At 41.8% G+C, this 14,441-nt stretch overlaps 1 protein-coding gene across 2 annotated transcripts; it reads left to right on the forward strand.

Moving 5' to 3' along the window:
* Positions 1 to 6: 6 nt before the first annotated feature.
* Positions 7 to 13,596, forward strand: LOC135400955 (aspartyl/asparaginyl beta-hydroxylase-like). 2 transcript variants are annotated; one of them, XM_064632997.1, is made up of 15 exons: positions 7 to 239; positions 705 to 887; positions 2,054 to 2,110; positions 2,473 to 2,552; positions 2,621 to 2,693; positions 4,070 to 4,417; positions 4,499 to 4,650; positions 6,793 to 7,027; positions 7,492 to 7,628; positions 8,875 to 9,069; positions 9,141 to 9,278; positions 9,401 to 9,530; positions 9,654 to 9,745; positions 10,856 to 10,986; positions 11,063 to 13,596. In XM_064632997.1, exons 1-15 carry the CDS (start codon positions 185 to 187, stop codon positions 11,211 to 11,213), a joined length of 2,157 nt encoding a protein of 718 aa, XP_064489067.1. In that variant the 5' UTR covers positions 7 to 184; the 3' UTR covers positions 11,214 to 13,596. The 2 variants fall into 2 exon arrangements, with proteins under 2 accessions (XP_064489067.1, XP_064489068.1); XM_064632998.1 differs by lacking the exon at positions 2,054 to 2,110.
* The last annotated feature ends 845 nt before the right edge of the window (positions 13,597 to 14,441 follow it).

Consider the following 14,441-nt stretch of genomic DNA (forward strand, 5'->3'; position numbering starts at 1 on the left):
GACGAGTTCACTTCAAGCCCCGTGTCGTGGTACGCGCGTGTGTCGTCTACGCGTGGGTTTAACAAAACTAAGTTTGGTGGACGTGTAGGGGTCATTTGATATGTTTTGTGCCACAGACGTGCCTTCTTTGCCGCTTATTAGGATCGTACACTGTTGACGGAGTTCAGCGATTGCACCCACAATCATGTCGGATCGCGAGCCGCGGTCACGCAGGAAGCGCAAAGCGGCACAGGAGAAAGGTAGCTATAAATAGTAGTGGTATTTTCGCAATGGTTGTGTGCTGTGGCATTCGTGGCTACTTGCGCTCGCCAATCACCACCATCAAAAAAAGTCTTGTTGATGCTGGTGTATCACACACAGCATCACGCTGATCATGTAGCTCTGACATAGGCAGCAGAGCACGAACAGGTGTAGTCGCGGAACTCAGTATTTGGCTAAGTGTGTACCGCTGCTAGAATTGCATTGCTCATAACAACCAGTTGGAAAATCCATAACATCCACATTGGGAAATAAAAACTCATCTGCACAATAACACAGTGGTTCCAAGAAATAATGGGAAATTGTGTGCTATGGGCTCCTCAAGTCGGTGATCATCGTAGTTCCTAGTTCAGATCCACGCTTGAGGTCTCTAATCAAGAATCAGTCCTGACATTGGCTTGTTGTACACCTTAGTGACATCTGCCCGATATTTGTTTTCTTTTCAGCTGCGTTAGAACCTACAGTGCATCCAAAGCTGCCATCCGAGAAAGAAACTAGCAAAGGCAGCCGCACACAGGAGGATGTGCAGGAAAGGCGTAGTAGTACAGTGAAAATTGCCTTTGTTTTAGTTTTCACTGCCTTGGGCTTTGCTCTGGCTGCAGTAATCTTCTCACTATATGGTGTTACTGGTAAGGACATTTCTTTTTGTGATGTGATAGAGGTAACCACACTGTGTAGACAGATCAAATCATGTTCAACATTCTAAAGTATTCTTGCAAAATGTCATTATGGTATAGGAATGTTAGAAGACGGATGAGGGAACACATGTTTATTATAGGAGAAAAGGGAATGGTCTGTCAAACGCGAGGTCGACCTGCTATTCCATTGAGAGATAGAGAAGAGAAAGGGGAAACAAAATCACTGGTGTTCTACCACTGATTTAGACTAATGTCACTAATTTGATTTGCTGGACCAGAGGCTGTTCACAAGCTCTGAAGAGGACAGGTTAGGGGAGGTAGAAAACCAAGAGACGCGGACAAATAGGCGCAACGACAACACGCTCTCAACGTTGAGAACATGCAAACTCTTATTATGCACCACTTAGTTTGTGCTCAATCCTTACTTGACAGGTTGTTTGGTAATTTCCTTGTGACATGAGCATATCACTGACAAAACATGCCCAGACACACCCACACCTAAAATTACTCTTGGCAAGTAACAGAGTTACAACTGCACAACAACTGCATGCTCATAAAACTGATTAAATTAGTTACACTCACAAAATCGTAATTGTAACTAATTACAGTTACTCAGAAAAATAGTCAAGTTATACGAAGTTATATTCACTGCATTATGTGATTTTTATGTATTAGCTGTATACATCACTGAAATGTTTATTGAAAGGACAGGTGAAATGACTAGTGGAGTACTCGGGCAGATTTAAGAAGGGGGGCGACCCCCCCTTATGAAGTTGAATCCTGAGTCACATGCAAAGTAATTCTATAAGTAACTGCACTACAAAACTAGCAAAATTAATTCAGTCATGGTTACACTTTCATAATATGAGAAGTATTCTGGAGGTAATTGATTAGTGGGAATATAATTCATTACAGTAACTGGGTTACTTTTAATTAACCATTTATATAATTGTCCCACCACACACGTGTGTGTGTTGTCGAGGCGTGTTGCTGCTTCAACTGTAATAATGTAATGATCAACAAACAACAACTTTATGTAAGATGGTGATTGTAAGAAGATGATAAAGGTGGGTAAGTCGTTGATTCAACTTTATTGAGATGATTGTAAGATGCATTCATGTCAGTATCTCTATAAATGAGCTCCCATTTTGTTACAGGACATAGAGATGCAGATGATTCTCTAGTCTATCCACAAGCTGAACCTTTATATGAAGGTACAACTTGCAGAATGTTATAAAACCAAACTCCTTACGTTATAACACCTTTCTCGCTTGTACTTCCTGAAGTATGAAGACAGAGAGGATACTGAAAGCTGTCAGAAACAAAAAATGAAGCAACCAAATTTTTCTTGATATCAAAACCTTTTGCGCTGCAAACTGTTACTATGTCGAGCTTTTTATTTCACAGCTCAGACATTCACTCTTTGCCAGTCATACTCTTCTGCGCATTGGAAAAGGAATTAATGCTGTTAATGACAAACATCAAAGATTGACGAATGCATGTGAAACTAACACACCATTTGTGTTTTGTTAGCCTCGGCTGCTACAGTATGTATAACGTCTGCATTATATTGCAGATGACATTGCAGTACAAAATGAAATAAACGAATTCCTTGATAGGCCAGTAAGTGTTGAAGAGAATTATGCAACTGTTGGGGTAGGTTGCCTCTTAATTATTTTAAGTATTGTTCATGTGGAATCGTGTAACACACTGTATTTCTGCAGAATGCACCGAGTGAATCTTCCTCCTCGAGCCAAGCGCTTTATGGAAGCGCTGATGAAAGTCACGCCAGCGCAGGTAATGCCCTACTAAATTAATGTACTGTATAAGTAGTAATTTCCTCGAGGAACTAATTTTGGCAAAATTCACGAGCACCCATTTCTTCACAATTTTTAAATGCTGCGAAATATTTGAACCAGTGACAGAAAAATATGTGAACGAAGTATTTAAGAAAATTGTCACAGGACACTGAGGCCTTCATGAATCCCGCCCGGATATCAGCGTCCCTTGATTCCAGTTCCTTGTAAGTCTGGATCATGCATCCAGCATGTGTAGGTTTGAGCATGCTGCCATGCGAATCGGCCTTTTTACAAGTTTCCGAATCAATATCGAGTGACAAGAATGACAGGAGACAGGGCAATTCGGCAATGACCCCAGCCGACTAAGGACCCCCTGATCGCAGCCCTCTGAGTCGGAAGGGCTCGAAAAGAAGACAAATGCAATGGGTTACTACCCAGTTGTGATACCTTTTGTTAACTTCTTCCCGGAAGCTCGAGGTGGAGGGGCTCGTAAGATGTTTGAGGCAGGGTCGACGCACCGCGCATTTAAGGATCCGGAAATTATTGCCCAATTCTGGCTCCTCACAAATTCACTAATTATTGAGCTCGCAAATGTAACCATTTATATTATTTTAAATTTATTATATTATATTACATTTATTACATTATATTACATTTATTATATTAAATTCTGGGGAGGGGGGCGATCAGGTGCTATTTATACACAAGAACTATGGCAGAAATCGGCACTACGATCTGTGTTTGATATGTCACCGGGGAATTTTCGGGTGAAACGAAAGGCATATGAAACAAGCCGCTGCCGTGACACTGGGACGAGAAACAAGAATCTTTATATTTCTACTCGTAACTGGGGCGGTGAATGACCGTGGTTTTCTAACACTTGTCCAAGCTCCACAAAAGCTCGTCTTTTTTCTCCTGCGGGGGGATATTATAAAAGGAGGACAAATAGGTTGCTGATATTATGATTCACTTTTCTGACGGGTTACCTAGAACAACAAGTTGAAGGACCACAAGGATTTTGGGTAGATATCCGGGGTTTTACCTGAAAACGAAGAACCCTACTTATACAGTAAGTTTATGTATGAAAACTACGCAAATATAAAAGTAGAAGATTCCAGCACGCCGGTAAACGTTTGCTATAAAGAGAAAGCGGAATAAAGTTTGGTGAACACTGTGAGATTCCCTGTGGTGACCCAAGTACGTGGGGAATAACTATTCCTGCATTGATGGGGTGAAATAATGTCAGCGGAGAGTTCTCACCAAGAAAAATTGTAGCTCAACTGATCTGTTTATGACGGCCATGTGCTGTGCTGTGCAAGTTTAATCCCCCGTTTAATAAATGTCAGACTTAAAGTTAACCTTTCTGTTTCACAGAGAATACAGTGGAAATTCAGCCCTCCATGTCAGAACCTGTGGCTGTTGAAATGACTCATGCAGAAAGTGTTGTTACGGTTGATGCTCCGATACCCGTGCACACAGTGATTGAAAGTGAAAGCCGCGAGTTACTTTATGAAGACAGTAGTGAGACTGAAGCATCTGCTGTGCAACTGGAATCTCTGTTAAGCACTGAAGAAGCTGCAGTTGCAGATGAAGTTTCCATAGCTGCACATCCTGAAATAGAAACCTCAAGTTTTTCAGAAAGCACACCCCGAGCCGATGTGACGACACACCAGGGGGATGATGAAATAATACCGACAACACTAGTTCAAGCAGGAGGATCTGGTAACTGAATGACTGTTATAGAATTCTCAGGGAGTGCTGTTTGAGATTAAAGCCTTAAATGTGATTATTTGTCAATTCTAGACTTTCCAGAAGCATCTCATGCGAGTAGTGCAACAGTTGAGTCTGTAGTAGAAAGCCTACCATCTACATTTCAAGAAGAGCCCAGTGAGGCAGATGCACAAGGAGAATTCATTGAACGTCATTTAGAAGAAGCTGAGGAACTTCTTGAGAAGGTGTTTAGAATCTTTGATGACAGCAGTGTTTCCATGATAATGCTGGGAAAGGTAGATTGGTCAGAGTAGGTGTTACTGAAATGTCTGGTTAGAACATGGCCATAGCTAACCCAGATTTCATGACAAACACATTGTGGACTGGTTTGAGAGTACTTTGGGGCTACTAGAAGTCAGCCATGTCACACATGCAGTTTCTTTATGTTGTGAGCCACTGCACACCCAATGATGTGCTTTAACAATCAATTTATGGCTATTGCACGACTTGTATCTGTTGTTATAGTTAGTATTTTTGCGTCTGTGACAATGATAGTGTGTGCAAGTTCCTGATGTCCTTCCTTTGTGATCGTGTAGTTGTTCTGGTGGGTCTCTCTCCTTCCATCCTTCCGTAGGCTACTGCTGTGTCAAGTTAATCTTTCTTCATTTGCAGGACCAAGATGACGATTTCTTTTGGAGTGCATAAAAAAAAGTCAAACAATGTTAGGATTAGCTTAGTACAGGGATAACTATTTGACAGTTTACTACAAAAATCAGAAGCATTTATTTCCTACTTAAGCTAATTGATCCGATACGTGTGCCTCATTTTCTTTGCATAACATGTTTGCTGTGCAGTAGTAGAGTAGTTGGTTTCGATGATGAGACACATTTCTACTAACACGTTTTCCTTTGGTCTGTATGATTTGCTTCCGTTGTAGTGTTGCATGATTTTTTTTTACATTATGTGACAAGTGGTGTAAACATTTGCATTATGCAACTTCTCATTAATAGTGTGTATCCTGTGCATAGGGCATCACGCTGTCAGTTCTGTGCAGTAGCTGCAGACACATTACAGAAACATGCTGTTTGACGACTGTGCATTATCCGTAGGACCGATTTTCATTATTTGTGAATCCTGTCAGAAAGGAACCTAAAAAGCTCATTATAAATTTGCTGTTGCATAAGCAAAGAAAGGATAAGATAGCCGAGGAAAACACGACTATGTTTCTTGCTGTTTCGTTAGAACCTAGATAGGGAGGTGAACATCATAAAAAAGAGGAGGAGGTTAGTCATGTTGTATCTGTGATCATTGCATGTTAAGACATGGTAACACAAGCCCCTGAGTTGGTCGAGACTAATGTCAGGTGCTAGTATATGTAGAATTTTCCTAGAGCTAATGCCCTATGGTAGGTGTGTAGCAAAGAGGAACATAGCTATATAAATGAGATCAGGTACAGGGGTTGACGAAAGTATGTGGCACACCCACTTTTGATTAATCGTCGTTTCATAGATTAGACTGCAATGACCTGTAGAGATAGTGAAGTGGCTAGTTTTGCCTGGGTGTGCTACAAGGTTAGGGATAACAGTAATATCTATGGGCTGTACCACCTAGATACTCAGCCACATGTTCATGCAATGACCTACGACATGTCTTATCATGTCCACGCGCCTTCTTTGCAACGGTAAAGCATCTTTAGATAAACAATATTCTAATTATTTCTGTTCTCATGCTCACAGCACACATGTTCAACCAGATTATTCATAAAGTACAACGTCTAATAGCTGATATGTTAACTTGTTGCCTTTCAAGATTGCCGTTTCAGACTTTATGATGTAAACACATTGCATGCGAGAATTGCTTCCATGAAATAACAAAGGAGTCAGACGGCAAGCCAGCATTCGGTTGTTTGAGGCCCCTGACCTAAAAGAAATATCTGCTCGACTAAAGCTCGCACAGGAGAGATATTGGGACTCCTGGTACCTATTTTCTTGTTTCAGCAGGACACTAATGAGCTGCACAGTCTTTCTGCAACACGAAACTTTTCAAACCACATCTTCATTGCATTTGCATTGCATTGCAGTTTTGGGCCAACTGGTAATAGGTTCTGGCAGTTGACTAAAACCTACCAAAATATTCTTTGGTAAGATATCTGTGGGAATGTTTGGTGCCTGTGAGTGAGAAGCAATAAAAAAACTAACAATTCCTGCTTTTGGCACACCCACCGACCATGCAGTTGAAGCATACTTATGTGGCATGCATTCTTTAGTGTACTTGGAAAAACTAGGCTTGTCCTCTCTTTCACCTTTTTTTCATCCACTAACCCATTCCATCTCTGCACTTTCACCCTCATTCTGAATGTTGTATGTTACACTCATTGCACTTTGCAGTTCCCTGAAAAAGCACTTGCCCAGTTTAACAGCATCCTTGGCACTGATTCCCTGAACCCGAGAGCCACTTACGGAAAAGGCAGGGCTCTTGAAAAGCTAGCTGAGATAAAGAAAAGTAATGCCATTGTAGAAGATGCCATTAAGGCCTACCTGGACACAATGTCACTCCCCAAGGTGCCCAATGAACTGTACCTCGAAGCTGGCAAGAGATGCGCTGACCGTATGAGGTTCCTTGGTGAGTCCTCTTGTTCTTGTTTTCTTCTATTGAAACAGATAAAATTAGCGCTATAGATGGTCATGATGATGCGCAAGTAGAACCTTGTGTTTTAGGGTGAAACCTGGTAAAGCCCGTTTTTACCCCTCAATTTGCAGCATCGTCGTTTATAGGATGATATCCTAAAAGACCTCGAAAGTGAACAATGTGAAGTGAACAATATGGTCACTCCGTAATGCCGAGCAGTGCATGTCCAGCACAGCCGCGCAGCATCTCGTGCAAGAAGCGCTGCTCTTATATTTTTCACCCGAAAAAAGTTTACTTTTCCACCCGATACCGCCCGATTTTACCCCTCCTTACGACTGTTGGGGTAAAACCTGGTGCTTGCCCCCCCATTTTAAGAAAATATAAAACCCGGAAATACAAGGTACTATATGTGTACAGTGAACTGAAGCTTAGTCAAAATCTGCAATTATTTGCACCAGGTGCCTACAAAAGAGCCCTGAGGCTACAGTTGGAGATGTCCGAGAAACTTCCCGAAAACGTGGGTGTGAAAAACCAGATAGCTGTCTCGTACCTGATGATGGGACGAGGAAAGGAGGCAGCCAAGGTTCTCGAGGAGGTAACCAGCAGCTGTTCTCTTCATCGTAAAGGCACGAAAATAAAAACTAGTTCAATTATACTTAAGGCCGCTGGTTTTCTGCTGTGGCAAATTCAAAATTCTGCGGCACCGACTTGTACATTCCGCGATTTTCTGTGGCAAGCAGTCAACGGCTGCTTGAAATGGGACACACTTTATTTTCTTGGATAATGTGGGAGCAAAAAATATTTTATAAAATTACAGATTCAAAGCACTGTTGTGGCTCAGCATTACATACATGATACCTTCCTCTGACAAAGAATGCCGTCTGTCGCCTGCAGTCATTTTATACCTGCTCTTTCTTTCTAAAGATCTTTCAGCATCTACAGAGTTTATCGGAACTTTATAGGAAGATTATAGGAAGGAGCTTACAATAGATGCCCTGTGGAAATTACACCTTTAGGACACCCTTTTTGTTTCTGGGCTGTAGGCATTATATAAGAGTCCTTAAAGGCAAACTCCCAAACATCAAATCAAAATCCCCCACTGCCACCGCTAAACTGCGCACGGGAGGAATGCCGCCCCCTTCCTCAGGCGCAGTATGCACAATAAAGTTGGGCTAACATTATCTTGAGCTAAACTGCAATCTCTCTCTGTTGGTCCTGCAGCAGCGGCAATTTCGTAAAGCAGGCTTCACCTCATGCAGGGAAGCGTCAGGTGAAGCACACTTTCGGGAGGTGTCGTTCATATTCCGCGAATAGTCGGGTATTCGGAAATCCGAATATTGGGTATTCGATTCGCGAATGAAATACTTCGAGTGATCGGTACTTTATTCGAATTCGAGAACCAGAATATCTGCACACCCCTACAAATAAGGGATTCCGTGAAATTCCATGCCAAACGAAGGATTCCGCGATGAATTTCGGACTGCGCGATATTTCGCGGATTCGCGGAAAACCCGTGGCCTTAATTATACTTCCATAATTAACACTCTTTCTAACTTGAGTTCCCAAATGTTTGCAGTGCATTTAGTCATCGATTAACTAAGTTTAATTAAAAGTCGCTGAGGTAAATTCTGCACAAAACCTTGCGGACCCTCCAAATTTTTTTGGTACCCGCGATACCTTCATCAAATCGTGAAAGGATTGTGCTACTCTAAGCATTTCTGCACAGCAGAAAGTCCAAAACACACCCTCCAAACTGGTACAAAAATGAAGTCCTAAAGCATTAAACCACAGTTGTGTGTGAAAGTTGTTTTCCATGTAAGCATTGATGTGTCACATCCAAGGTGCTGCAACGCGACAAGGAAAATGGCTTCGCTAAAGTGCACTACGGCTTCATATTGAAGACCGAGAGGAATGACATGGAAGGTGCTATAAAGTACATGAGAGAAGGCATTGCTACAAAAGAGCCTGGTGTCACCGACGGAAGGTTTTACTTTCACCTCGGAGACGCCTTAGCCCGCACTGGACGAGCCAAAGAGGTGAGAGTTGTCCTGCTAAGTTTCCACGAAGGTAACGTACACAGTGAACAATGTCGGCGGAAAACTCGCAGGCAGAGGCAGTGTACAAGGAGGGCGTGAAGGAGGGACTGTTCTTCTCCGTTTATCAACGTTCCCTGTATAATGTGCGTGGGTTGAAGGCACAACCCTGGTGGCGCGCAGGGGAAACACCCTATGCGGCAAGCATTCGGGTAAATATGCCTACATGCATCAGTTTGAATGCTAAATTTAATAGGTCATGCACGTGTGCACGTAAAGAAGAGATCATGCACTTTTTTTTAAACGGCTTCTAGCAATGTTATCTGGGTTTCAGGAACTCGAAAGAAATTGGAAAGAGATCAGAGATGAGGCTATCTCTTTGATGGATGATAGAGGCTTCCTTCCAGAGTCCGAAAACCTCCGGGACACTGGTGACTGGAGACAGTTTGAAATGTTTTCTAGGGGTATGTCTTTCTAATAGCGGTGCTTAACTTACTTGTACATAGGTGTGTGCAAACTTTACAAGCAAGAACAACACATTTTACATGTTCACTGTATTATTTATGTTGTCTACACAACAATTTCAGGACGCAAACTTGATCAGAATTGTCAACGAGCCCCAAAAACCTGCGCACTAGTCAGCAAGATACCTGATGCAGCAAATTGCAAAAGAGGCCAGGTGAGTTCTTTGATGCAATAACAAATGGCCTAATAGGGCTGCTGACATCATTGCCTTTTTGCACTTGTGTCCTGTCTGCTGGACCAATTGCACATGGCCGACGTCTCAGCATGGAATGTCACATTAATTGCTTTTCCAATCCAGTCCTGTATTTTCACGCAACCACCTTCTCAAATATCTCCCAAACTAGCAAGGCCATCAGCCATTGCGAGCAATATTTAAATAACACTATCAGATCCCACAAAACCAGCATTATTTTACAAAGACAGCCACACATACGTAATACTTCTGCCTTGTAAGCTCATTTAGAGCTTTCTGGCCCGAGCGTTTCTGACCAAACATTGTGGGCTACTATACACGGTGGAATGAAAAGAGCCAGACATTTTTGCTTATCGTTCAATAACCCTGAAATAAACACCGAGATATTTGATACAAAATTGAAAAAAGGAGCTTTCCTAATTCTTAGAGAAAGAAAAAAGAGCCACAATACAATCTGTTCTCCTAAAACCAGATTGAGATGCCTCCAAAACTAGGCGTGAGAAATATTTTTTGTGATAATGTGTGTCTCCCTCCAAGCTGTCTTCCACTTTGTGTCTGTCCAAGTTTTGCTGATATACTGAGGCTGTTGCAACTGGCATAGCCAGAGGAGGAGGGGGGGGGTCTGCATGTTCATACCTCTTCTGAAATGGTACCTTTTGGCAGTGTATTTTGAGAGAGGGAAGCTAGGGGAAATCCTCCTCTCCCATGTAGAGTCCCCATAGAACTACAGCTTCTAAAACTGCATTGCCTTACATAAATTCAAACATGTCATGTTCATTCCCCACCTCACCACCAGCTCTGGGGTAGAGTATCACCCCTGGTGATGAAACTCCCCATTCACATCTCCAAATAAAGTTGTTGTTGTCATACTGTTTGAGGGAGTCCAGTTTGCAAGTTACGAAAGGTTTCCTTTTGCCAGCATACATGCAAAGCATGCTGCAAAGTATGGGTCTTTAGTGCACGGTGACAAGTGTGACGGGCTGTCCAACAAGGATACCTAACCTGAGACCACATAGTATTTCTCAACTTTTTGATGCTCTTGATAACCTGTTAGTATATTTCCCCCCACAGGTGAAGTTTTCCATCATGCATCCGGGCACACATGTCTGGGCACACACTGGTCCAACAAACTGTCGACTCCGGGCACACCTAGGTCTAGTTGTTCCACCTAAGGTGCGAATACGTGTGGCTAACGATACCAGGTAGGGAAGCAACATCATTGTGCTAAAGGAAATGCCTTTAACTACATGCTGCATGTCTTTTCTGTTTTTTTACTAGGACTTGGAAGGTTGGAAAATTTATAATTTTTGACGACTCGTTCGAGCATGAGGTGTGGCACGAAGGAGAGAGTTTTCGACTAGTGCTCATAATGGATCTCTGGCATCCTGACCTCACACCTCATCAGAAGGCTACGTTAGCACCAATATAACACTGTAGCATCTTCCACGTGATGCAAGTGTGGAGCTCCACATTCTGGTCTGTATTCCAATAAGTATGTGGGAGCATGGTAAGCCCTGCCACAGTCCCAATCATTTCTGGGGTTCAAGAGGAATTTCAGCTCCTACAAAGACATCACCGAAGTTGGCCTACATTGAAGGAAATGCATTCTTCTCCTGTGGCAGCAGAGCCACTCGGTATGTCGCCCACTGATGTAGCATTACCGGTTCAGTCGTGCCATAGAGTAGGCTCATATATGTATACGAACATTCGTAAAAATATGCACATCAGAAGTGCTGAAGCAAAAAACACTATTCTATATGGTCATACAGGACCCGAGTCTAACAAATGCTTTATGTATTTGCTCTGGTAAATACTATGCACTAGGACAATATCTACTATGCAATAGGACAAAAGGGAGATCCAGTGTGGGTATTGGACAGCTCACCAGTTTGCATTATGTTCTCTGTCAAGAAGCCAAACAGCAGTTGTTGTGCAATCTATACCACGATAAGGAAGTTACACTATCGACACTTGCAAGCAATAGGCTGTTCAAGGGCTTCACTGTGGCCTCACATTAGGCTGTGTCTTTGACATTGTGTAAAGATGATCCCACCCATGCTCAACATTGTTGATAAGACATATGAATGAATCTGCATGCTCCAGTGTCCATGTGGCAAAAGTAAAAAAATTAAGTAAATTAAGTCAAAATTATTTTATTTTTGTCTTCATTAGCACTTACACATAGAGGGTAACCCAGGGGCTAAATTTTGCGATGTCACGAAGCACAAACCTTAAAAGGAGCAAAAGTACTAAGGAAAGTGGATTTCATAAAAAGTTATTGGTTTCGGCTGAATGCACCCGTGACGCCCACATGCTGACCTGCCCCTGCAGGACCTTTTTAATTTTGTTGCAATGTCACAGTACTGTAGCAGAGCAAATCGGCAAAATAAAAAGTACATATTCTTGAAGGCGGCTATTTTTTAGTATTAAGGAAGTAAAGCAGCTATTTCTTAGGATAGGACCAACCGCAGAGGCAGGTATTATGGTGTGAACAAAATCACTGAAGCAGCGAGAAATGATGTTACATTCATAAAAAAAAGTTTGCGTACAAATCCAGCAAAAAGTTGCAAATCTTCTACATGTATGCATTTTCTTCTTCTAGTCATCATGTTAAACTTTTGTTTGAAGAAAAATATGCCTCCGCATTCAAATCCATACCCCACTTGTTCTACATGTTGCTCACAAGTGAAGAGCAAATATACTCTGAATTTATATCTGCTTATTTATATCTGCTATGACTGTGCTGTAATAGGTGGATTTGTGCTAAGTTTCATGCCTTTGCTGAATAATTATCTTGAAATTTGACCTCTGAAAACTGTTCCCTAAGTAACGTTCTTTCGTGCGTCTTACATGTATTTATAAAACTCCAAATTGCACACAAACAACGAGAAATAGCCAAGGCAGGCTACAAACATTAACGACACAAACACATAAGCCAAACAACTTGGGAAAAATCCTGGGTCAGCACCTTCCCCCTCCCCAGAGTTGTTTGATTCCAGTTGTGCATTTTGCATGACTCCCATTATCATAAATGCATTTTGGGTGACATGAGCAACAACTAGCATTACTGTTATCATCACAGTTCTGCATCAACATACCTCATATTAAGTGCAATAACATGTGTGGTGCAATAACCCTCATTGAGTGGAAGTCAGTCATGGTGACATACACGTGTGCCTTACTTGCGTACATTGTTGTTGCAGAAATGTGCACTGCACAACCTCTATTATGCTATACACACGTAAGTGCTCAAACCCAGACATTTATTTTTCTTGTTACAATGAACTGCAGGAAGACTGGGTTGTTATAATGCGCAGTTGCTGGTAAGCTGTAACCGAGTCTACCCAAGAATAAATCCCATAATCACCCTGGCCACCTGGTGGAAAATGTTGTCCACTGGTAAAGTGCTATTCCGCGTATCCCACCTTTCAAATGTTACCACCACCATTGAATGTGAACAAAATCCCATGGCAACAGCATCGAAGGAAGCCCTCTTTTGCTCGTACTGTTGTGGATTCAAACACATGACACCTCAGCTTCGTTGCTCCTTGGTTCCAACAATAGCTAAATTTGGCAGCTGCGTTGCCAAGCATAATTCTAGCGATCTGCGATAGACTCTGACGTCCCACTGCTAATACTCATTCAAGTGCAAATGTAAATGTGTGTGTACACATGCCACAGCTTTGGAGCCCAACTACCACATGTGCCTTTGTGCTGAACACATAAGTAGTGCATTGTAAAAGTATCTATGCTTGAGCAGAGATTTGTATGAATACTCATATGTACTGCAATAAATCCCTTTTTGCAGAACACTGTACAGCATCAGTAAAAAAAAAAAAAAACTCATCCTGTTATAACACACCAATGCGAAGAGCATTGCTCTGCGACAAGTTTAAGAGAGATGTTTTTTGAAACAAACGATGTATGCTCCAGATGTATGATGGGTACCCAGAATGTAAGTTCTGGTTGGCTATTTAAAAAAGCAAAAGTATGTTTTTGAGGTGTTCTGTTTTTACTGAGTTACTAAAGGCAAACATTTAACTTCAATGTGAGAGTTTGGTTTATAATACGGGTTGAGAGAGTAGCCCAATTCTATCTGCAGCAATTCCAAATCCCTCTGCAGGAAAGTGTTTAAATCCAAATGCAAATCCCTCTCCAAAAACATGATGCAATCCAAATTTGAATAGTACTCAATCAAATACAAACAGAATCTGCAGTCCTCTCACCCGGATTTAAATAAAATGCGGGACTTCAAATTCATAACGCTGACGTGTGCAGCCTGTTTACCACCGCTGTTCAGGCTTATAAAGTAACACCATGTAGGTTACTGAAATCTTCCAAAAGAGACGTACATATATAATATGTTGCATCAGAACATTCTTCATGAACATAGTCTAGTGGCTCTAAACGTAGCAACGTAACTGGTGGCCCGTGTAAAACGTCAAAGTGATGTCGATGCAATTAGAAGTCAGGGGGTGAAGCATGTTTGATAAACAGTGCACAACATGCTTTGTACTTTGCTCATACATCGTTGGCAACCTCCATAATTTTGGAAAAATTTTCGAAGTGAACGGAACATTTAAAAACTGATACAACGTTATTCATACATGCTGTTCAGTTCAACGCTCTTAAGTTTACGGCATACTAATTGAGGAAA

This window comes from Ornithodoros turicata, chromosome 7 (assembly GCF_037126465.1).
Source record: "Ornithodoros turicata isolate Travis chromosome 7, ASM3712646v1, whole genome shotgun sequence".
NCBI classification, from domain to species: Eukaryota; Metazoa; Arthropoda; class Arachnida; order Ixodida; family Argasidae; genus Ornithodoros; species Ornithodoros turicata.